Raw genomic sequence first — 25,447 nt, forward strand, 5'->3', positions numbered from 1 at the left:
ATTCACATCCACATCACATCAGGAAGCTGGACATGAAATGTTTCAAGATAAAAAAAATAAAATAAAAAAATGATTTATTCGATATAACCATTAAGTTGAAGCCTTTTTGCGATATAACAGTCCAGTCGCTCAAATGTCGACCACGAATATATATTTCTAAGCTTTTTCTAAGGTTAACATATCCTCAACTCAATAAGGACAAAAATTCGACCGCGGCAGGACTCGAACCTGCAATCTTCTGATTCGAAGTCAGACGCCTTATCCATTAGGCCACGCGGCCGACGGTGCACAGTATAAAGTGAAATACAAAATTAAATACGGTGTGGGACAACGATTTTGTTATTATGTAGTCTAGTTTGTATGCAATAAGTACTGCATACTGTACGTTTGCCCAAAGTACAGAACTAGCTTGTCCAACTTGGTATTCATCCGATTTTGTGTTACGTATCGTTTAAACCGACGCAGACCTCCGGGCCGCTTGGGCTCGCTGTCGCTTCGTCTTTCATCTGGTCTTCAAACCCAAACCCCGTGGATAGGACGACAGGCTAAGGTAGCAATTTTACTTGTTTGTGGAGCGGATTTGAACATAGTTTACTTTACCGTTATACTTGATATCACAGGTCTGTCGAGGTGCTTTTCTTTAGGCAACTTTTAGCGACAGTGCTTCTAGCGGGTAATTAAGCGGCTATTCATTTTGCTCGGTGGTAGAAATTAGCAACAGACCTGTTGGGATTCAGCATGGGTCAGTTGTTAGTAAACATGCACATTACTAGCTTGATGGTATATTAACTTGCTTATAAGCAACGTAACATTTAGTCTGGTGGCCAACGTATGTTATGCATATATATATATCTATATAGTGAAATATTAAGTTAGGTTAACTTTTTGAGTGAGGAAATATCTGGAAGTGTTTTATACTGAGTAGGCAATGATAAGTGATATGGGTATGTGAGAAAAATAAGACCAAGTAGTTGCATTCACCAAGAGTTCAGAATATCACTTAGATGTCATTTAATGAATTCCTGAAGACTAGCAAAATGATCATAATATTAGACTTGCAAAATCACACATCATACATTGAAATCAAATATTATTAATCAATATCTAAAATCTACCTTGTGCTCCCGATATACCTGGATGTATGAAGTTCCAGTGTGTGCCTCTCATTATTATCATGTCATAATATTGATGTATCAATGTGATCCAGCTCTAGTGTGAAGGTCCCCATGAGGTGATGCTGCCCGCGTTGCGCTGTCCTCTGCAGAGGTGCCTTAGCTATCTGCCATGGAGGTGTCTCCGCTCCCTCTACTCCACCAAGCCTGGCTCTGCCCGGGACGAGGACTCCACAGAGACCCGCATGAACCCCCTCAACATCCAGATGCTGTCCAGAAACCTCCACCAGCAGATCTTTGCAGGGCTGGAACCCGAGTACGGCGAGGAGGACGTGGAGCGCGCCGTCAGACACCTGCAGAGACACCAGCTGTGGGGGAAGGAAACTTCACTGATGCCCGATGTGGAGCTGAAGCTTCCCCAGATGTACGGCAAAAATATCGACGAGCACTTTCGCACCTTGGCCGAGACGCAGAGCCTCCCCTACCTGGAGGCCGCCACCAAGCTGCATCTGGCCCAGCTCCCCGCCATGCCTCGGGAGTGGAGCTGGGAGGTGGGCTGGACACGCTACGGGCCCAATGGGGAGAGTCAGAGGGTGGATTTCCCAGAGGAGTCGGCGCTGGTGTTTGATGTGGAGGTGTGCGTAACAGAAGGTCGGTGTCCAACGCTGGCTGTTGCGGTGTCTCCCACTAACTGGTGAGGATTGGAAGGAGTATGTATTCTGAAGATAGTGTGAAGGGGGAAAGGACTGGCATTCAAAGGTGGAGGGAGCCATTCTGGAGAATGCTTGTTTGTCAAAGTAACTTTTTCTTAAAATCAGTGAATATCTCCTCACGATCCATTATCTGAGTTAATACACAGCCTAGGCTCTGTAAACGGGCATTCAGATTGAAAAACTTTATTGTCTGTCGTGACAGAAAATCGCCTTAGACGTGACTCAAACATACAACATATAGTGCAAAACAAACTCTGACAATCAACAGAAAATACAGAATATTAATAGAAAAAACTTACACATGATACAAATTATGCTGGTAAAAATATGTATGCAAAGTAGAATAGTGTTTCAGTTGGTGTGTGGTTGATTATTTCTTATTTAGGATGTTATTGGCAGTGGGAATGAAGGAGTTTTTCTCCGCTAGGGTTTGGCCAGTTATTTTGCTTGATTAATAATCCGGGAAAGCTTTGATTTATTTTTTTAACAGAAATTATATTGAACCTGGATGGCCCTCTTTGTTTACATACTAGTTTACAGAGCGTATTTTGTGTAGCACCAGAATTTTTTTCAGCAGGCACACAGTATGACCAGGTAGCGGATCGTGAAGAGATATTCACTGATTTTGGCAAACATTTATTTCGACAACAAGCATTCTCCAGAATTGCTGACTCCACCTTTAAAAAAGGTTCATTGGAAGGATTCATCACTTCATTGTGATGCGTTTAGGTCGAGTTGTTTTGTTTAACGCTACCATAATTGCAATAAACGTAGGCCTACATGTTGGATGTAAATGGGCTGAAAAGGCATGAGACTCACATTTTCCCACTATGTGTATATCTCACTTGCTAGGTACTCGTGGTGCAGCAAGCGTCTGATTGAAGAGCGCTACTCCTGGTCAAACCAGCTAAACCTGGCTGACCTCATCCCACTGGAGACACCTATCAACTCTGCCCGCCCGCCCACTGGCCAGTGGAAGGAGAGGCTCATAGTGGGCCATAATGTCAGTTTTGACCGATCTTTCATAAAGGAGCAATACTTACTAAAGGTCAGTATTCAGAGGGTGGTGGTTGTTTTCCCTTTTCGCTCCTTCAAAACTCATCTTTCTTGCACTCTGTTTGCATCTTTTTTTGTTTTATTTTATGATTCTCAGTGGTATGAGTCACACAAGTAAATTTGCCAAATAGCGTGTACTTGCTGTGTCTGACATAAAGGTCCAAAAATTGTGTTTTCCCCCAAAGGGTTCTAAAGCACGCTTCATAGACACCATGAGCCTTCACATGGCCATCTCAGGGCTGACTGGGTTCCAGCGTACACTGTGGATGGCCAATAAGCTGGGAAAGAAGACTGGTCTTCAGGAGGTCAAGAAACATATTCAGAAAGCTGGACAGAAAAGGGAGGGCCCAACGGTTTGTGTTCCGTTATTTATCGTGTTTCAGCTACAACATGAATCATTGGTGGAAATGTTGTATCTTTGTGTTAGGACAATTTTCCTTTTTTGTCATCAGCAAAACTCACTGTGAAGTGATGTGTCTGTGTACAGATTGGCTCCTGGGACTGGGTGAATATCAGCAGCATTAATAACCTGGCTGATGTCCATGCTCTGTATGTGGGAGGGCCTCCACTGCAGAAAGAGGCCAGGGAGACCTTTGTGAAGGGCAGCATGGCCGATATTAGGAACAACTTCCAGGTCAGAGGTTCATGATAAGCCCTGTGTCAGTTATCATAGGCCATATTCAATTATATGACAAGGTCCTCTCAAATGACTATTCATGAAGTACAGAGGAGTCACTTTGGCTTTGCTGTCCTCTACAGGAGTTAATGCAGTACTGCGCCATGGATGTTCAAGCCACACATGAAGTCTTAACAGAACAGCTACCGCTCTTCATGGAGAGGTCAGTAAATCCCAACCCACAAACCTTCTCCCTTAACATATCTATGTATTGATGCAATCCTGCATAACGGACCGTCTCTTATTTGTTCCTAAGGTGCCCTCATCCTGTGACGTTTGCAGGAATGCTAGAGATGGGCGTGAGCTACCTTCCAGTCAATCAAAACTGGGTTCGCTACTTAGAAGATTCTCAGGACGTTTACGAGGAGCTCCAGAAGGAGATGAAGCAGTCTCTGATGACTCTAGCGGACGATGCCTGCCAGCTGTTGCAGGGGGAAAGGTGAGAAGAGTATTTATCTCTCTATATATGTGTGTGTGAGGTTAAAAGGGATTATAGGTTTATGCATATTCCATAGGTCCATTACTGCAAGGGATATTTGCTTTCAGGTGCTTTTTTATTTTACTTTTTAAAACGACATTGTATGTGTTATATGCATAGATTGTATATAAATGGTGTTTTCTTTTGTTTTTTTAACTAAAGGTACAAAGAAGACCCCTGGCTTTGGGATCTTGAGTGGGATGTGCAGGAGTTCAAGCAGAAGAAAGTACCAGCCAGCAAGAAGAAAAAAGCAGTTGAAACACAAGCCGCTACTCCTCTACCGGACCTGGAAGAAGGTATAAGCTCAGAACATGGACCACATTGTGAAAGCCAATGCTAGTTTTCTCTCTTTCTCGATTGCTGTTGAAAATTGAAATCATCTAATAATGAATATGCACCAATAAAAAAAAAGAATAGAGATTATTTAGTTGAGGTTTTGTCTATATTATTAGATCCAGGTCCCCCCTCCGAAGAGGAATTGGCAAGACCGTGCCCCAACAGGCTGGCTGTGGAAAAGCTAAAGGAAACCGTGAACCGACTTCCTAAGAGAAGACAACATCTGCCTGGACATCCGGGGTAAGCTTACTCCCAGGCACCCACGAGCTATCCACTCTTTTATTGTCTCTTCAATGTCCATTTGCCATTGAAAACGAGTGTCAGACCTCCTGTACTCTTGACGTGTCTTTCAGGTGGTACCGTAAGCTGTGTGAGAAGATGTCGGCCGGGGACAGCTGGTCTCCTGGAGCCAGCCTCATCAGTCTACAGATGAGACTGACGCCTAAGCTGATGGGCCTGACGTGGGACGGTTTCCCCCTACATTACACTGAGAAGCACGGATGGGGCTACCTGGTGCCTGGACGCAGGGATAACCTGGAGTCTCAGGAGGAAGATACAGGCCCTGTGTGCCCACACAGGTACTCAGTGCACTGTGCTTTAACATCGCCAAGACATGATTATGCTCTTGATTATTCAGCCTTAGATAAACACAACATTGGATGTGGTTGGGTGTTATTTATTAAAGCACTGTTTTGTCCCACAGAGCCATTGAGAGTGTTTACAGAGAGCACTGTGAGCAGAACAGCAAAGAGCAGCCCGAGTATCAGGACAGCAGCCCATCAGATGAACTCATGTGGACAGACAGCACAGTGTGGGCAAAGGTCTGGGTGCTCGTGATGTCATTTAAGTCATTGTTGCAGTGTTTACAAGAAGCTGTTTTTCTCTGTGACTTTTCATCGTACAGATTCACCTAAATGTAATGTATTTGAAGAAAAGGAGCTGAAGTGTTGAGTCCTCTGAAATGGACCCTGTGTATGGGTTGAATCGGTGCTACTTTGGATCACCGATCATGTTGGTGGGCTGTGGAATGATGGAATATGTATCATGAATGTGATGTGTGTTTTTTAACCTCTCTTTAAGGTGGAGGAGTTAGGTTCTCTGGAAAATCTGGCAGAAGAAACTACAGTGAGAATGACTAAAAATGGGTTGAAGAACAAACATGTGGTGAGTGGAATTGCTGTTGCCGTTTGCAGATGCTTTTTTATGACTTAATGCTGTTGTAATGTACCGTTTAATAAATGTATTCCTTCTCCTGTGCAATGTACAATGATTTCACTTCTACATGTATAGAAATCGAACATTAGTAATGTTTTTTTTGCTTGAACAAAAGTCCCAAGATCCACATCACATCCCAGAGGAAAGTCGCTGCCACTATCACCATGGAAATGGTCCCTACAATGATGTAGATATCCCAGGGTGCTGGTTTTTCAAATTACCTCATAAGGTGAAGTTCCATTGTTTATCCACATAGTCCTGAATAACTAGCATTGGCACATTGTAACTTTTTTGAATTACATTTAATCCTCTGACTGAATGTGTGTTTCTGGGTGTTTCAGGACGGTAATCACAACAATGTCGGCAGTCCTTTTTCAAAGGATTTCCTGTCCAAGATGGAAGATGGTACTCTGAGGGCAGGACGGGGTGGAACCAACGCTACACGCGCTCTGGAGATCAACAAAATGATGTCCTTCTGGAGGAACGCCCAAAAACGGATAAGGTAGCCTTTCACCATAAGGGTTTTCATTTGTTTTGGATGATCACAATTAGCTTCATCACCAGGCATTAAGACGATGAATACATGATTTAACTTTGTCTTGTCATAGCTCTCAGATGGTTCTGTGGCTGCGGAAGGTAGAGCTTCCTCGAATTGTCAGCAGGTTTGTCTGGTCTATCCATAGCTATCCTCTATTTATTGTTCAGCCATGCAGTGGGGAGAAAGTCATCCCTGCATTTAACAACATTTCTATCCCCCAAAGACACAAAGAGTTTGACGAGGAGGGCCAGTATGGTGCCATATTACCTCAGGTCGTCACCGCTGGTACGGTCACTCGTAGGGCCGTGGAACCAACATGGCTGACTGCCAGTAATGCACGGGTAAGAGGCAGAGCTGGCAAGGAGCAACCATACACAACACAAATCTGAGATACTGACTGCTGGCAATTTCGACTGAGTTGCATTAATCAGCCAGTACATAAATTGTGTTTGTTTGGACTGTATGAATTAAGGTGACACCGTGTTATTGTTTTTCTTCTGCTATTTATGTTATGAATGTGATGTTGTGTATTGAAAAAAAATAAACTGTTTTTTGTTGTCGACAACAGCGGGATCGTGTCGGCAGCGAGCTGAAGGCCATGGTGCAGGTGCCGCCTGGATATCACCTGGTGGGAGCAGACGTAGACTCTCAGGAGTTGTGGATCGCTGCTGTGCTTGGAGAGGCTCACTTTGCTGGCATGCACGGTGAGATTGGTCACTTAATGAATATCTAGTATAGTCCTAGTGTAGTCCGAACAAAACAGCATCTGATGTTTGTTCACTGGGTTGGTCTGGTCTCTCTGCTGGGGGTTCAGGTTGTACAGCGTTTGGCTGGATGACCCTTCAGGGAAAGAAGAGCCAGGGCACTGACCTGCACAGTCGCACCGCTGACACTGTGGGCATCAGCAGAGAGCACGCCAAGGTATTCAACTACGGGCGCATCTACGGAGCAGGACAACCCTTTGCAGAGAGACTGCTAATGCAGTTCAACCACCGCCTCAACCAGACAGAAGCCGCCAGTAAGGCAAGACAGATGTATGCCTTGACAAAGGGCATACGCAGGTACACTCAAAAATTCTATTGTGTGCTAATGTTAAGATTTTATATTAAGGTTTAGCAGTTTGCACAAAGTTGATTTAGTTGAGCCGTTTCTGTTTATATGTTTGACTTTTTTCAGATACCACTTGTCAGACGAGGGGGAGTGGCTCGTCAGTGAACTGGGTATAGAGGTGGAGAGAGAGGAAAACGGAAGTGTCTCCTTGCAGGAGCTGCGCAGGATCAGTAGACTGGCTTCACAGTGGTGAGGGAGCAAGCAGAAATATCACACAAACATTCACAACCACTAATCAGCAGCCTTATAGTTGCTATAAAACAGCTATTAAGGCTGAGCCAATGTTTTCATTGGCTCGGTTCCTTCATTTCCCCTTTGTGTTCCTTCTACCCCTCAGCTCTCGGCGTAAACGGTGGGAAATTGTGGATAAGCGTCAGTGGGCTGGAGGAACGGAGTCGGACATGTTCAATAAGCTTGAGAGCATTGCTCATTCAGCCCAGCCTTCCACTCCTGTTCTAGGCTGCAGGATCAGCAGAGCTCTGGAGCCCAAGGCTGTTAAGGATGAGGTGAGGCAGTGTGCTGATCAGTGGGACAGACACAACTCCTAATATAGGTCATATCTACATGCTGGTACCTTCCTCTTCGTCTTTAAAGCAAGATGTTGCACCGTTTCCTTTGTCAGTTTATCACGAGCAGGGTGAACTGGGTGGTCCAGAGCTCTGCAGTGGACTACCTTCATCTGATGCTGGTGGCCATGAAGTGGCTCTTTGAGGAGCACGGCATAGACGGACGTTTCTGCATCAGCATCCACGACGAGGTGCGATACCTCGTCTGCAGCGAGGACCGTTACCGAGCGGCACTGGCACTTCAGATCACCAACCTGCTCACAAGGTCTGTTCACAACTCAGGATTTTTTTTTCTTTGTTGAAATGTCCACTGCACAATAGGAAATGCATTCGAAAGCTTTTTCTTATCGTGTGCCTTCTTCTCCTCTCCAGGTGTATGTTCGCCCATGCGTTGGACATGCCGGACCTTCCCCAGTCAGTAGCTTTCTTCAGTTCAGTGGACATTGACCAGTGTCTGAGGAAGGAGGTCAACATGGACTGCGTGACCCCCTCCAATCCCGCAGGTCTGGAACGAAGATACAGCCTACCACCTGGTAAGTCCTGCACACCACCGTCAGCCTTTATTTTCTCTTTGTAGTATGAGGCCTTTTCTATGCATTGCACAAAAGTTTTATATCAATAAGTGCTTAGAAAACAGTAGTGGGAATTTAAGGATCTTCAAAACCAACCGCAACTCATTTTCTGTACATTAATTTTTTCATGTGCACAAATTATTACATGTGATACTGTGCACATGAATTTGAATTGAATTGCACAAATTTCGACTGGGAATTGAGAAGAAGCTGAATACATTTTTTTCTTTACCTTTTTTAGAGCATTGCCTACCCACCACAACTGTACTTTCACCCTTTGGCAATTGTATGGCTCGTTGAGGTTCATTTGCACTGTATTTACAGCCTTGAGTAACTGGGCAAAAATAGTTCAAATAAGAACTTAAAAAAACACAGTAATTCATGTGAGGGATTTTTCTTTTTAATAAATGTATTATTTGTACACACAAACCATCAACACATTTACTACAGACACCTGACAGAAGAAATCAAAAAGACTATAAAATAGTAAATAAACAGTGTGAACATTAATTTTTATTTTAAAACAAAACGGCACGACTTAAGCTTGTGTGAATCTCTTCAGGTGCAACCAGAGTTCCACCTCTTCCCTTAGCGTAGCCAAGGGCCGATAAAGTAGAGGCATCTTAAGTCATACTGTTTGTACAACTGTACCTTCTGTAAGATAGTAACAGCAACATAGTTTAGTCATCTTGATATAGGGTGGACAGTAAGTCAAATTAGTCCCTGACCGATCTTAAATTATTTAAAATAGATGTCAGTCAGCTAGAAGTGACACTTGTGTGTTTTGTAATAAATGTTTCATACCAAAATACATATTTCTTTTGAATAAAGTGAACTATCGTCTATTGTTAAACAATGTGTGCAAACTTTTCCCACAGGTGAGGCCTTGGATGTGTACCAAATCATCGACATCACCAAAGGCTCTCTGAACAAAGGGAGGTAGCAGCTACTGCCAGAAGCAGCAGTTTCAACTCACAACTCCAAGGAGACTGTTCGGAGGCTTAAGTCAACTTCAAGATCGGCGAGGAACTTTGAGATTAGTCTGTATCAAAGCGAAAGAGCCTAGAGGAGTCTTGGATCACTGTTTTCTCTTCTTCTTCTGTTTGGGCTCTGGCGTCTCCTCTGCGACCTGTGACTGTGTAGCCTGAAAAGGAAGAAGAAGAAAGGCTGAGATCTTACCAACCAAGAAGCCTGTTGGTATATTGAGCATTCAAGGGAATGTATTTACACAATCAAGTAAAAGGCGGGAGGGGGGGGGGTATGAATAAAACAATTCACAAACAATTGTGAATGTGTTAGGAAAGAAGTGGACCATTGAAGCTGCTAGTTACATAATGAGAATGCACCTACCTCCTGACTGTCGCCTTGCTCCTGCAGGGCCGCGTCAAGAGTCGCAGCGTTGATGCGGAAATCCCTTGAGGTGCTCAGCTTCATGTACTGCATCAGATTGACCTGGATGCACATTACTGTTTATGAGTGGTCTGACTGATGACACAGTGATTCAGGGAGCACTCTGTGTTATGTTCTACAGGTTTCTCTATGTATTTTATTTTGAGAGTCGTATGTTGTCAACTGCCTCGATGCGTTTAAGTTCACACATTACCTTTGATTTCTTTGAGAGTGTGATGAGGTATTTCTCATACTGCTCGATGCTGAAGATCAAGTTTGGGATGGCCGTTGTCTCACGCAGGAGTTTTGCCTACCAAGATCCAAAGAAATGAACAGATCTAGTTAGACAAATGGGTTTTTGAATGAATCCATTCAGATTTTTTATTTGAGGATCAGAAGTTTCTTATTGTACAGTGTGTTTATATAAATTTTAATATAATAAAGAAACAGAAAATAAAAATGCATTGTTAGTATCAATCATTAAAAGTACAATAGTAAGATAAATGTCCTTACAGAGGCAGCAGTGCTCGTTTCATTCTTTTTCTTTTTCTTCTTGTCATCCGCACCTCCGCCACCTAATTCTCCGCTCTAGTAGAGAAACACATTGTCTTCAAAACATCAGTACTCCTCTCTGGAGCCTAAAGTTGATTGTGTCATATCCATAACTGAAAAACTCAAAGGGTCGTAATCATTATCATTGGTCTGTAAGCTTTGGCAGGGACTCGTTTACAAAAACTCAGCTGCGTTACCTGTGCGTACGTGATGAAAGAGTAGCACTGTGGTGTTAGGTGGGATCCAGACAGTTTGACCTGCAAAAAATCAATACGTTAGCATGACATCAGAATAGCTAGAACATTCAAGCAGAGAAACCATATGTCAGACTAACCAGCTTCTCCAAGCGTGCAGGCAGTGCACCGTGCTGGCTGGCACACACCTGGATGTACTTAAAAAATAAAATAAAAAATAAATAAATATCACTTCAGACTAAAGGTCGCAACCTGTGCTTTTTCATACCGAGATAACAAGAGTGGACAAATACTCACATATTTGACCAGGGTGGTGAGGATGGCGTATGTGCGGCCCAGTTCTCTCAGCAGTGTAATGGTACAGGTGCCGGGCAGCAGGGACGTCTGAACCAGCTCGTTCAATGCTGTCAAAAGAGTCCCCAGCTGCAGAGTCACCGCTTTCTCAATTGAATCCTGCTGACCCGGGGTCTGCGTGGCCTCACCTACTGTACATGAATCAGCAACATAAAATCACAGATGTTTTTATTACCTTAACCCTGATGGATGATGCATCTCTCCCCGTATATACTCCTCTCAACTCCAACTGTAGCGTCGGCCCGAAAAGCTTTTCTTACCGGAGCCCGATTTGTCAGAGGCCGTCTGGCTTTTCTTTCTGGCAATCAGCCAGTCCACTTCATCGAGCACTTTGTCAACCTGAGACAGGACCAGCAGCTGGGGGCAAGAGATTAAAATGAAAGTGGTGAACACACACTGTGCGATATATAACGCGATATGGAGATATCTGTGTCGTGGCAAATCAAAAGATTTGAGGTTGTAAAAATCACTCACTGCTTCTGTGGTTGCATTCTTCATGTTGACAATGGCAAAGTGAGACTGTCTTTCCACCTCCACATCCTGTCCGTACAGGAAGAGGAGGCAGAATGAAAGACCCGGAGAAAAGGCACATAGATTAAACATAGTTGTGGAATGGTAAAATTGCCGTTACCAACTGATACAGTAATGTGTTTGCAATTGTTTTTATATTACAAAGTTGCATGTGCGCTAATCGTGTACCTGGTCGATATCTCCAAGTTGGCAGTGGATGTCTTGGCAGAGTTCCAGAAGCAGGCTCGCAGGGCTCTTGAACAGAACGTGCAGGCTGAAGAGAAGAGAGAGCAGGCCCTTGGAGAAAGCTGCATCCTCTATAGGAGAGAGATAGAGATTAAACAAAAATACCTTATAAGACACCTTACTACGCCTGAAATTGATCACGGAAACTGTCACTCACCAAAACTCGTCTCCTTGCAGATTTTCACAGTCCACGTGATCATCTGAACAAACTGTAGATGTAGACGTGTGTTAGTTAGCGGAAACAAGACTTAGGAAATGTGTTTTTCTGAAGTTTGCTAAAGAGTACCCCTACCTGTTGTGAGGAGGGCTTCAGCTGGCGTGAAAGCACACTCAAGATGCTGACCAGCAGCTGGGCCTCTTTGCTGTTAAATTCATCCTCGCCTCCGCTTAACTGAGTGAACAGCGCCCTCTGTTGACAGAAAATAAATTTGGATTTTAGATTACATGCTCAGATATTTAAGCCTGACAAATCCTCTCAGAAAAATAAGTGCAGAAATATTACCGAGTTTAGATTCTACAACAGAAGCAATGGATAGGTATAACTTTGACCTTTACATAATAGAACAATACAACATTGTGTATATGGATGGAGGCACCTGAAACTGTCGGATGTAAAAGAAGTTCATCTCTGTTACATTGCCGTCGTCCGGCTCGCCATCGTCCTCTAAAATGTCTGCGGGGGAACACACAATGTGATGAATTCCGGCGTAACATCAAGGTAAATGGACATAAAATTCACTGTTTGTTTTTTTAACAGTTTGGAAACGCTGTGCTTATCTGACCCATAGTGGAGAGGAGCTGGGCCATCTTGTCTGGGTAACGCTGCTGGCAGGCGGTGAAGATCCTGAGCAGACCCTCCAGACACATCTGGGACAGGCTGCAGCGCTTCTCCTTCTTCCCCCCGTCCTCCACAGCACTGGGGATGTTGGTGTAACGCCACATCAGAACACTGCAATGACAATTCACTTGGTCAAAACAGTGTCATAGAATTTTTAAAAAAAAACAAACGCTCAAATGCTGACGTTTAGGGGGCGGAGGGATATTCCAAACCTGGTCATGTCACAGAGGAAGCGGAAGGTCCTCTCTGTGTTCTGTCCATCTGGGCCGTCCGTGTGTCCCGTTTCCTCCAGCTGCTGGATCTTCTGTAGCGCCACGCTCAACGCATAGCGCACAAACTCTCCACTGGAGCGCAGCACAGAGAGAGCCTCCTCTCTGCTCTGAGTACTGTCTCTGGAATAAAAAATTTAAAAAAGGGAATGACAACCAACACAAAATTATTTTATTTCTTATGTATACAGCAAACAATCCAGTACATTCTTTAAAATGATTGAGTCAATGAACGCATTACACAAGCAAGTTTTAGCCCTCGTACTTTCCTTTCCACTTGTAACATGTCACTTTTGTACTGGCTACAAGAATATTGCAAACAACCTCTGATCAGCGAACCGGTACAAACCAGTATATAGTCACATTGATTCATTTAATATAGCATTTTTACCTGAAGAGCACCGTGAGGAGAGTTGATATGAAGCCCAGAGAGAGCAAACTGCGGGGGGTCTTGTTTGAGGGCACTCGACCCTTTCCCGATTTCTCCTTCAGGATCTCGGACAGCTTGTGGTAGCGGTTAAACAGCTCCATGAGCTCCTCAAAGTGGTTTTTACTGCCACACAAAGAACCACAAATAAAAATGAAATATACTGTATAGGGGAAGGTGGGGTGATTTGTGCATTTTGGAAGTTGCAAAACCCCTTGTTTCTAGAAAACCGTGGAAGAAATTGGAAATGTGACCACATATTTAAGAAGAGCCATCCATTTGACTCATCCTGTAAAGAAGGGAGACACAAGGAATAAGATATAAGCACATTTAAGCTCAAAAAACTGTGTTTTGCCTTTCAAAGTAAAATTTCCATGATCAAGGTTTTTTGATTATTGTGTCTGAACAATTATAGACACGTTTGAAAACATTTGACACATGTTTTAGTGCTTTGGTATGCTACACTTTGAGTCTATATAGTTAGCACAATGTCAACCCTAAATTGCTGCATCATGCCTATTATCCAAAATTCTGGGGATGGGGTGATTTGTGCGCAAGGGCCTGGGTGAGTTATAAGTAAGTAAGTAAGTAAAATGTATTTATAAAAGCACATTTATGACAGTTTGCACTGTCCAAAGTGCTGTACATAGTGCATTCAGTAGGTAAACAATGAAGGTAAAATAACAATAACCAAAATAAAAGACGTAAAGCCCATACATCCACATAAACACAGATAGTAGTGCAGAGGTAAGTAAGTAGTGCAGAGGTTAATGGGGAGGAAACACCAGGGTGTACATATGGGTTTTGAGCCTTGATTTAAAGGCAGTAATGTAGGGGGAATCACATTTGTCAGGTGGCAGTTGGTTCCACAAGCACGGAGCAACTAGTGCAAAGTACATTTCTGAGAGTTGTGCCAGTGGCATGGCTGTATACGCTGGTCACCAAAAGAAAGTGATTGTCTACAGTAGCTCAGAAGAGAGTGACATCTCAATTCCACTTAACGACACCACTGATGAGAGTTCAGATGGCCAGAAAGATGATGATGGTGACTTTGTCATTGTGACACAATGACGCACAAATCACCCCACTACGTGGGGTGATTTGTGCGACAAGACAACTTTTTTTCCGAAAGCTATATTTCTTAAACAGTTTATTCCAGATCCAAAGTTTTTATTGCCAGGGATGCACAACATCCTGAAATATATGTACATATTTGAGTTGGAGACTTAACTGTCAAGGCCTCACTTTAAAATCACTTTGAGTAAAAAGTTGCACAAATCACCCCACCTTCCCCTACAGTATTATTTTTTTTTAAATCACCACTTCAACAACATTTAAGCACAACACAATGTCCTGGCCGCACACAGTGCGATGGTTTTTACCTGTAGTTGGCTTTGATGAAGGTGTACTCAATAAGGACCTCATACACTCCCATCACCAGCACAGCATAGATGTTATTCTTCACCCCGACGCTGGATCCCATGGAAAACTCGGCCGACTTGTCCTGATCAAAACACAGACACAATAAAAACTGACGAGGGTGAGGGATGAGCATGGGAGCAGTAGGTGAGGAACACCGGCAATAGACCACAGCAATTCAAAATTATGTCCCTCAGTTCATTTTTAGGATATTTATTGGGATCCTTATATGTTCTTTACCTACGGATTTTATTAAAACTACAACCTGTTAGTGCTTTTCATCTAATAGCCTTGTGAAGACACATAATTAGTAAGACCAATAAGTATTTATTTGTGCCGCCGATCATTGGAAAGATTCTCCTGCTGTTGATTTGAAAGTGGGGGAGGTAAAGACTGAGCCAAACCTTTGAAAGACATACAATGTAGCTAAGTGTACAGGATGTTTTTTTTGTTGCTCCTGTTTTTTTTTTTCTTGATTGCATGCATACCAGTTCAAAGTCCTCCAGTTCACTCTTTTTCATGCGTCTTGTCATGCTTTCCAGGATTGCCTGGAGTTCTGACTGGTATCCCTCTTCCTCCTCCTCCTCTTCATCCTCGTCATCGCTGTCGCCGGCGTTGGGGTTGGCTGATCGGCGCATGTTCTGCAGCCACAGCAGGCAATGTACAGTGCAGCTTATCAGATGGCCCTGAAATGAAACAATGGCCGTTTATAGCAGATGCAAACCTAGCAAAATAAAAATAGAAACACAGCTACAAAAACGTTAAAAAAATGCAGTCACCAGTGGCTCCTGGAGGAAGACCTGGTCTCCAACAGCTGTGATGCAGGGTTCAAGTTTGACCGGGGGCAGAAGGTCTGGTTCAGGCTCGTAGTATCGCCTCAGCTAAGGAAGCAAAAGACATGTAACACAGCCCTCCATGTTATAAAAAACAACACACACACACACACCTGTGAGAGCAGGGTCTGCATGATGGAGCTGGCAAGTTGAGAGTTGCGACGGAGTACATCATAGAAACCCTGAAATAGGCAAGAACCTCATATAAACAGGATGTTCCTAAGCTTATCAATCGATAAGCGATCACAAACCACAGTAGAAATGTAAAAGCACATAGCAAAAATGTAACCTCAACGCGCAGACAAGGCATTGAAAAGGCTTCTCCTACCTCATAGAGCATGAGGCGCACGTCAGCCTGCTGGCCGAGGCAGCGGCGCAGGCTGCTGAGGATCTCCAGACAGAACGCCTCATTGGCCGCAGAGTTGTAACGAGAATGAACGTCCACTTGGACCTGGATTCAGGCAAGGCAAGGCAAGTTTATTTATATAGCACAATTCAGACACAAGGCCACTCAAAGTGCTTTACAGGGGCAAGATTAGAATACATAAAACACATTATAAAACATTTAAAAGCGAATAAAAGAAGCAAATAAAATAAAAATTGCAGGTTAAAATGGAAACAAAAAAGTCTTCAGACTCGATTTAAAAGAACTGAGAGTTGCAGCAGACCTCAAGTTTTCTGGGAGTTTGTTCCAGATTTTTGGTGCATAATAACTAAAAGCTGCTTCTCCTTGTTTAGTCCTAACTCTAGGGACTGTAAGTAGACCTGTCCCAGACGGCTCTGGACGGTTCATAACGTATCAGCATATCAGTAATGTATTTTGGCCCGAAACCATTTAGTGCTTTATAAACCAACATCAGTATTTTGAAATCAATTATTTGAGTGACAGAAAGCCAGTGTAAAGACCTCAGAACTGGGGTAATGTGATCCACTTTTTTGGTCCTAGCGAGGACTCGAGCAGCAGCGTTCTGAATTAGCTGAAGCTGTCTGATATATTTTTTTGGAAGGCCAGCAAGGACACTGTTACAGTAGTCAAGTCTACTAAAGATAAATGCATGGATAAGTTTTTCTAAATCTTGCTGAGACATAAGCCCTTTAATTCTTGATATGTTTTTTAGGTGGTAGTAGGCTGATTTATTAATTGATTTAATGTGTTTCTTGAAATTCAAGTCGGAGTCTATGACAACAACAAGATTTCTGGTTTGGGGTGTGGTTTCTAACATAACGGATGTAAACTGTGCGCTGACTTTTAATTGTTCATCTTTGGCACCAAAGACAATTACTTCAGTTTTGTCATTGTTTAATTGAAGGAAATTTTGGCACATCCAATCATTGATTTGTTCAATGCACTTACTCAGTGCCTGTATCGGACTGTAGTCTCCTGGTGATATGGTTATGTAAATTTGTGTGTCGTCTGCATAATTATGGTAGCATAATTTGTTCTTATTCATAATCTGAGCTAGTGGGAGCATGTAGATGTTAAACAGAAGAGGCCCAAGAATGGAACCTTGGGGGACTCCGCATTCAATATTTGCCCGCTCGGATGTGAAATTGCCTATTGACACATAGTAGTCTCTATCCTTTAAGTAGGATTCAAACCAGCTTAGTACAGTTCCAGAAAGTCCAACCCAGTTTGCTAGTCGATCTAGTAATATGCTGTGGTCAACTGTGTCAAAAGCGGCACTGAGATCCAGTAAAACTAAGACAGAACTTTTGCCACTGTCTGTGTTTAAATGGATGTCATTGAGGACCTTAACCAGAGCAGTCTCAGTGCTGTGGTGTTGTCGAAATCCTGACTGGAAAACATCAAAGCAGTTGTTCTTTGCTAAGTAGTTATTTAGCTGTTGATAAACAGCTTTTTCAATTATTTTACTTAAAAACGGTAGGTTAGATATGGGCCTATAATTTTTCATGAGTGATGTATCTAGATTCTTTTTTAGGAGTGGCTTGATGACTGCTGTTTTCAGGGCCTGTGGGAATACACCTGTCTGAAGGGACATGTTGACAATTTGTAGAACATATGATGCCATACAGCTAAAACAGTTTTAAAGAAGCCTGTGGGCAGAATGTCAAGGCAGCAGGATGAGGAGTTTAGGTGTTGTATAATGTCCTCCAGGTTTTTTGAAAATTCTGTCATTGCATTTGAATTGATTTTAAGAGGGAACACATATGTTGAACTTGGTATTGATGCAGTGACAGCTTGTCTAATTTTGTGAATTTTCTCAGTAAAGAAGGAGGCAAATTCATTGCAGGATCTCGTGGAGAGATGTTCAGACGCTACTGACACAGGAGGGTTTGTTAATCTGTCGACTGTAGCAAACAGGGCACGTGCATTGTTGTTGTTTTTGGTGATGATGTCAGAAAAGAAAGACCGCCTTGCATTTCTCAGTTCTGAGTTAAACGTTACAGTTTCTCTTTGAAGATGTCATAATGAACCTGGAGATTTGTTTTTCGCCACCTGCGTTCTGCTTTACGGCACTCTTCTTTCTATTCAGACCTGCGGGGCATTTCTCCAAGGAGATCTTTTCTTACCAGAGACAACCTTCATCTTAGTGGGCGCAATAGCATCTATAATACTTGTAAGTTTGCCGTTAAAGTTGTCTAAGAGCTCCTTAACTGAGTTACAGGGGAGGGGTGGTATTGAAGAAAATGCTTGAATGAATGTTTCACTGGTATTTTCTGCAATATACCGTTTTTGTATTACTTTTGATTGATCAATTGTGTGCACAGACATTTTACTCTCAAAAAATAAACAGAAATGGTCTGAGAGGGGACCTATATCTGCCACTGTTACGTCTGAAATGTTCATTCCTCTGGAAATGATAAGGTCCAGCGTGTGCCCTTTGTTATAAGTTGGTTTGTCAACATGCTGATTTAGTCCAAAGTTGTCAAGGACACAGCACAGTTCTTTCGCACATCTATCCTCTGGTTTGTCAGTATGAATATTGAAATCTCCGACGATTAATACACAGTCAAACTCAGTACAGATTACAGACAGCAGTTCAGCAAGGTCATCAAAAAAGTTTGTATTGTATTGTGGTGGCCGGTAGATATTGATGATAATAGCTCTAGAGGCTGAATTTAACTGGAGAGCCACATACTCAAATGAATCAAAATTTCCATAAGACATCTTTTTGCATTGTAGAGATTCTTTAAACAGAATAGCAACCCCCCCTCCTTTTTTATGCACTCTGGATTCACTCACAAAATTGTAATTTGGGGGGGCGGACTCTATGAGAACAGCTGAGCTGTTATCTTGGTCTAACCAAGTTTCAGTTAAAAACATAAAATTAAGATTGTGCCTAGTAATAATCATTAATTAAAAATGTTTTACCTGCCAAGGATCTGATGTTTAATAAAGCTAAATTTAGTGTGTTCGAAGCATTGTCAGCCCAATTTATTTCAGCACACTGTGGCTGAAGAGGAATGCTTATCAGATTTGATAAGGTAGACATTTATTATACCACAAGCCATGTTCAGAGTGAATACATTTAAACTGCCTGTGTTTTCCAGGACCGTTGTTGCAGGAAAATATTCTGAAAGACGCAAATACAGTTTAACCGTACCTGGCTGGAGGAGATGGCCTGGCTACACTGGCTGGAGGCCAAGCTGCCCAACACTTTGAAGTTTTTCAGCAGCAACAAGAAGCCGGTCACCGCAGACTTCCTGCCTTCCAGTTGGCTAGTAGAGGGTCACGTATGGGGGAGAAAACAGGGTGAGAAATTATCTTCATTTGAAATGTAAAATCACCCCTCTTTTTGCTCTTGAGTTATCAGATGTGGTAGCCAAAGCATGATTAATTACACTGCACCGATAAACCTCATTTGATAAAAGGCAAAGCAGTACACACCTGGAAAACATGGCTTTGCGGAGAACTATGATCAAAGAATCTTTCAAAGACATACTGACTTTGAGCAGCGGCTGGAGATTAAACAGAAAAGATTGATTAGAAAAGAGGTGCCTCTACAGTTTGTGTGTGTGTTAGGGCCCGACCGATTTATCTATGATGTACACTTTACATCATAGAGAATCATACATGTAGAAAAAGAAAACAAAATACATAAAAAATTAAAATAAGGTTTGAAGTGGAGTCAGGTGTCATTATGCTTCCTTAAAGAGGTGACTTTTGAATGAGTTTATTGAGTCTGAGATGCTGATTTGGGAGAAGGGAGTTCCAGAGGGTTGGGTGCAGTAAGATAAAATGCATAATGTCTGAATTTAGACATATTTGTTACACTTTATTTTTTTTGACAATGCGTATTGCAATAAAGAAAAAGTTCCTGTACATATTTTCAACAGTAAAAGGTATATATATTTAAGGGTTCAAAAAAATATTTTTTCAATATATATTTTGGGGATTTTTATTTATTTTTTAATCGGCCGATTTAATCGTAATCGTAATTTTTCTCTGAAAATAATCGGCATCGGCACTCCAAAATCAATATCGGTCGGGCCCTAGTGTGTGTGTGTATGTGTGTGTGTGTGTACCTGGACTGCTTTTAGCAGACCCTGAACTGTAGCCAAGGGTAGGTAGGACAAGTGGTCAAATGTCTCTGTCACCTTGGAAGATGACTCCAGGAGGATAATGGGAGCAGATACCACAATGTCAGAAAAAAGATCTGATGATACAGAAACAAGAACAAACACAAACAAATGACAAAAGTTCTAAATCTAGGCACAGGTGCGTGATCTGAAAGCTGGGACTAATATCTTCAGGTTGCGTTACCTAGGTAATGACTGACAGGCGAAGCCGTCTTTGTGACCAATCGATTCAAGACCTGCTCCAGTATCTCTCCTCTGATAGGCTCATGTGTCTGTTGTAGGAGGACATTGTAGGACATTCTCCAGTGAAAAAACACAAAAACACATCCTGTGTGTGTTGATAGTTTTCAGTCATAATTCAATGTATAAAATAAACACACTACGGTACCTTAAAGCCCTGCAAGAGCACCTGTCCGCCCAGCTTACATGCCTGCTGAGTCGGGGTACGGGCTACGGTAGAAGACCCTTCCGTGGTCTTGCCAAATGGCCCAGGTTTGGGTCCAAATGTGTCCATAAGGAAGAAGCCGAGTTGCACCAGCCCCTGGGTGACGTGATCCCAACCAAACACACTGCACAGGTGGAACAGCAGAAGAAGCAGATTTAACTTTGAACATCCTTTTCAGATCAATATAAGATGGTAATGTAGCACTGAAAGAAATCTTAAGAGTCGTTTCACACCCGATAGCCTGCTCCTAGTTTGCTCCCATGTTTTGCACCAGATGAGAGAATGATCCACTGTTTAGTTTTTCACCAGGTTTGATTATCTTTCACACCTATCTTTTCCTATGGTCCAAAGCTAACCAAAATGCAGCACCATTAAGCCACATGATAACTTAGCCATAACTCTCTTCACTCATTTGGCTGATATGTTTGGGGATGGGAGCAATAACGTAGTTCCTTAACTGCAATACAATTAGTCAGAATTTCCATGCGGGTAAAACTACAGAAAGAAACTTCAGAAAAATTATTGTCTAACTCATCCCATAATGCATAGCGTAGCTGGCTAGGGGGAGCTCCTTTAGTTAAAAAATACTCAGTGTTTCCTGCAATTGGGTTGAATGTAGTACACTGACGTTCTCACCTCAAATGGGCCGCACCTATGTTAATTAAGAAGTGTACCAAGACCACCTTTTCAACAATCTCTTAGTACACTTGTCTTTTTGTACACTTTTGGTGCGCACCCAAAACCGCAGCAAACGTGGAAACAAACCTGAGTTTGATTCAATTGAAATGAATGCGGCAGGTGTGAAAGCGTCCTTAATGTCATCACAGCTCCATAGGTTTCTTTTACCCTCCACAGAAGAAAAAAAAGTTCCCTGACCTGTTCTTCACTGTGTCCAGTATCATCTGAGCTACACTGCAGTGTGCAGGCAGGAGGTCCTGCAGAAACTTGGAGCCCTGCTGCAGCTGCTCATCCTTAAAGCTCTTGATGATTGCACCCTTCAAAAGTTCAAACACCTACCCGAAAACAAGTAGAGCAGAGAAATGCATTAGTGAACAGAAAAAGATTTTTTTTAAAAGACTCAAATGAGAATGGGATAATTAGCACAGATTTCTCACCTGCTCTTCGTAACGCTGGATGCGTGCCACAGACAGCAGCAGGGCCGCACTGAAAGGGCACATATCTCCATACGATAACTGCAGGAACGCAATTCAAGATTGATGGCATACTATACATTACAAATTAATTGTTTATCGAAATTAAAAAAATATATAAACATTAAAAACATCTTCAATAACAGACAGACCTTGAAGCTTTTAAGGAACTCTCTGCCAAGCTCATGGTCCAGTCGTATAGCAAAGACTATGTGGAGGATAGCAGTGCCTTCCACGTGCCTTAACTGGTCCTGTGGGATGGACTGGACCTCCAGATCCAGGCTCCTGAGGAAAAAACAGTGGAAGACAAGTATCATCAGAACATGTAAAGGCAGACAGTGCTGCATGTGCCACGTGCAGGATGAGGAGCCACTCACTCTCCGTGCTTCTGCTCTTCCTCCTGACGAACGTCTTGCTCCTTAAAATAACTGACGATTCCATCCAGGACCTGTTTCTTACATCCCTAACAGACACAGTGCAGGCCGGGGCAGGCATTTGGTTCATTAAAAGGAAATTGTAATTAACTGACTCCTAAAAAATAAAAACATGTTGTTTCTCTCAAACATACTCACTTTTGCACATAAAAGCAGCAGCTGATAAACCAGTGGTGGGATCTCCTGCAGATCCAGTTTGGAGAACATCCTCAGTACTTTGTCCACCAAAAACTGCAGCTCCTCTGAAGACAGGGGCACATCCCTAAAAAGAGACAGACACACACAAAAAAAAAATGCTGAATGATGTTGTGTGACCCAAGACGCAACACAAAGAGCAAATAATAGCAGATAAAACATTGTGAAATCACTGTGAAGGCAATTCAAATCTGATACGGTGAAGGTCCGATAGTCGAAGGTGTTACCTGAACATGGTCGTCAGGTGGATAACACATTGCGGGTCCCATCTGGATGGAAAGAAAAGAAGGAATAGATAAATACAAACATCCTGCTTTTGTATAAACCATACTTAATGTTTTGGAAATAAATATTTCATCTCAGTGAGGGGAGTGGATGTTCTATTATTATCAAACATGCTTGCATCAAGAACTCCTTCACATGTATTGTATGACATTTGAGATGTCCTCACCTGCTTGAGCAGAGGCTATTGATCAGCTGTTTCTTGTATGCCTCACCATTAAGTTCCCCTAACGTTGTGATAAAAGAACAAGCAACCACAACAGACAAGAGATTTGTTATCTACTTTTACCATCTGCAACTTGTTGATGTAGATGTTTCTATTTTTTATAACAAAGTAGTTCCCAAGGCTAGTAATGTGTACTTACCTTTGCCATAAGACAAAGCTTCACAGGCTGAAAGGGCAGTAAGCACAGTAGGAAATAGCTCCAGGGATTTCCCACTACCCATTTTTCCCACCTTAATGGCCTCAACAAAAAGAGACGCCAGTTGTGCAAGAGAGGGTCCTGGCAGTGTGTGAGTCTGTGTATAACATTAAAGAGGGACAATAGTAATTGTACCATGGGAACTGTTGAGACAGCAACTCAGCACAGGAAGCAGAAACACATTATTTAGGATTAACAAAAAAGAAGAAGCAGTAGAGATCACAAATCTAGAAGCCCAAATAGATTGTTGCATGTCATCAAACTAATGTGTTGATCGTTTCTAAATCTGGAAGTAGTGTAGAATGATGCTGATTATAGTTTAAAACAATGCCTCACGTCCTCTAATCCAAATAGAATAGAAAGCCCAGAGAGCTAAACCAAAGATAAAGTTGCATGTGAAAGACAAAACATTTTGGAAAACCAGTGCAACTACAATCCTGACTGTATAAAAGTATTTGACTTTTAATGAGATGATGTTGCTTTAAGAACCGTTGCTCACGCTAAACAGTGCATGAGAGTTAAGTTTCGTTTTTTCAGTGTGTCCAAGTGCTTGATGTCGGCGTGCACCACCCATGGACCTGGCACCAGCGGGTGGCTCATCTTTATTTGTCTGTTTCCTGTGTTATACTCAGAGTATAAAGTTATTGATAAAGTAAGTGCTTTATTTTCTTTATTGTGAGTTTTATCACGCACTTGTATGTGTCAGTTTGATGTTGTAATTTCCTCGGTTTAAAGGCTAAGCTAAGCTAAAGCAGCGATGTTGAGGTTGCCATGGTACTTAATTGATAGCTAGCTAGCTCGCTCTCCAAGTAAAATGGAAATGTCGGCCACGTGCAGTCTAGCGTTCCGGCCAGGCGAGGCCGTTGCGCTTTGCCTTATGTGTGATCTGTTTTATTTTGTCTGAGTGGTAATGTTCTTTATGTAACTTTAGATGACTATATCTGAATGCTTAGCTCATGTGAATGCTGAGTTGTATTGTTTTAGTTATTTATATAGGCCTATAATGTATACAGTAGTATAGTGTTTACAGCCGATAGTTATTTCTTTATTCATGCTTCATAGTAGTATGTGAGTACCTAGTGCATAATGGTGTTTTTATTTGATTTATGTTCTAGAAACTGGTGAAATTAATTATCGAATGTTGTAAATAAATACGGCTGGAACACAGTACACTTTAAACCTGCAGTGTGTAGAATTTTTATTTCCTAGCAGATTTTGTAGAAAGTAATTATAATATCCATAAGTACATTTAATTTTGTGCATAATAGCTGAGAATTTTTTTTTTAATTATTATTTTTTCCCTTAGAAAGGGTCTCATATATGTCCATATTTCTGCATATTTTGGACCAAGGCCTAGTGCCGCCATCTTGAAAGTGTCATAGTTGGAATGTCATCAGGTGCATTGTTTAAAATTTAGAATTGTTCTTGTCCTTGAAGGCCACTGTAGCTTCTGTTATTATTCGAAAGGGGTGGGGTTACCCAGGGAGTGTTGCATTCTAGAACTTTGCAGAACTTTCTTGATGATGTCATATTACACACTGCACCTTTAAGATGAAGCTACATCTCCTCATCCTGATCATCCTTGGATGCTGTTTAATCCTAATTGAGGTAGCCATACTTCATTACCTCTAAAACACTGTCAGTAACAAGGCATTACTTTATTTTAAACAATTGTCATTATTATTTATTTACCTCTCTTTGGAAGGAGTAGCTTGGAGTGGTGTCTTATTATTCTATCACTCTCATCATCATCATTATTAGTATTATAAATATATATATTTTTTTTACCTCTAGCATCAGCAGCCCAATGATATCAGCTGCCACCTCAGTCTGAAGGTCCCCGGATTCACACAGAACGATGCAGTGTTGATACACAAGAAGTCTGCGATTTGACCCCTCAGTGGAGTTGGGCGGAGAGCCTAATCAGAAGGAGCACACACTTTACATGTTTTACACCAGACAAGTGTGACATTAAAAACCAAGGTCATTTTTAACATGTTGAATGATAGTGCATGGAGATAAGACAGTGAAAATGTAAATGCTGTGTTATAATCTCAAACATCTAATGTATAAACATTGTAGTCAAAGCCCACTGGACTTACCTTTGAATATGCCTTTAATCATGGTCCCGACCTGTTTACCTTTTAATGCGCCATTGGTAATCACGGTGCTTAGCTAAAAAGCAGTTCATAGTTTTAATATTGCAGATGTCTTTATTAATAGGCAATTCTATTTGGAAATGATGTAGGCTAAGTTTACAGATTTACTTTACCTGGTCATTTGTAAGGGAGGACAGGTACTTTTGAAGCTCGGCAGTACTGTCTCCATCTGATAGAGTGACGATTTTTTCCATGTCAGCCCTCATGAGCAACCTGCAAACAGACACAAGAGAGAGGTAAAACACTGAGATAGCGAGAGAATCCTCGTTTGCTGTCACTCAGTACGCTTGTTATTACTGGACCTCAATGTAAACGAACGTAACGGGTTTACCTCTGCTTGTCGACCGTTTAACTATGTTTGGTAACGGACAAACGATTTAATTTAATAAACTGGTCCGTGAAAGTGGAAAAAGT

At 42.1% G+C, this 25,447-nt stretch overlaps 2 protein-coding genes across 2 annotated transcripts; one reads left to right on the plus strand and one right to left on the minus strand.

Moving 5' to 3' along the window:
- Positions 1-525: 525 nt before the first annotated feature.
- On the plus strand, positions 526-9,684 carry polg (polymerase (DNA directed), gamma). Its single transcript, XM_080028607.1, has 23 exons — positions 526-550; positions 1,208-1,806; positions 2,678-2,873; positions 3,067-3,234; positions 3,369-3,515; positions 3,641-3,720; positions 3,814-3,996; positions 4,198-4,331; positions 4,488-4,611; positions 4,725-4,949; positions 5,075-5,192; positions 5,452-5,535; positions 5,702-5,815; positions 5,928-6,088; positions 6,195-6,248; positions 6,348-6,465; positions 6,693-6,828; positions 6,939-7,185; positions 7,301-7,423; positions 7,572-7,740; positions 7,857-8,065; positions 8,173-8,333; positions 9,251-9,684. Exons 2-23 carry the CDS (start codon positions 1,235-1,237, stop codon positions 9,313-9,315), a joined length of 3,588 nt encoding a protein of 1,195 aa, XP_079884733.1. The 5' UTR covers positions 526-550; positions 1,208-1,234; the 3' UTR covers positions 9,316-9,684.
- Positions 8,768-25,447, minus strand: fanci (FA complementation group I). Its single transcript, XM_080028063.1, has 38 exons — positions 25,365-25,447; positions 25,147-25,246; positions 24,977-25,049; positions 24,663-24,793; positions 22,818-22,971; positions 22,622-22,679; positions 22,398-22,439; positions 22,114-22,237; positions 21,919-22,004; positions 21,694-21,826; positions 21,506-21,583; positions 21,267-21,403; positions 20,334-20,514; positions 20,130-20,217; positions 19,892-20,022; positions 19,254-19,324; positions 18,970-19,084; positions 15,732-15,854; positions 15,517-15,585; positions 15,350-15,451; positions 15,059-15,256; positions 14,534-14,655; positions 13,116-13,277; positions 12,668-12,847; positions 12,400-12,566; positions 12,214-12,290; positions 11,910-12,026; positions 11,775-11,826; positions 11,561-11,688; positions 11,336-11,401; positions 11,122-11,218; positions 10,805-10,992; positions 10,648-10,704; positions 10,511-10,570; positions 10,275-10,349; positions 9,976-10,071; positions 9,723-9,824; positions 8,768-9,516 (listed from the first exon to the last, which is right to left on the minus strand). Exons 2-38 carry the CDS (start codon positions 25,237-25,239, stop codon positions 9,451-9,453), a joined length of 3,999 nt encoding a protein of 1,332 aa, XP_079884189.1. The 5' UTR covers positions 25,240-25,246; positions 25,365-25,447; the 3' UTR covers positions 8,768-9,450.

Source organism: Ammodytes marinus (genome assembly GCF_949987685.1).
Source record: "Ammodytes marinus genome assembly, chromosome: 5".
Classification (NCBI taxonomy): Eukaryota; Metazoa; Chordata; class Actinopteri; order Uranoscopiformes; family Ammodytidae; genus Ammodytes; species Ammodytes marinus.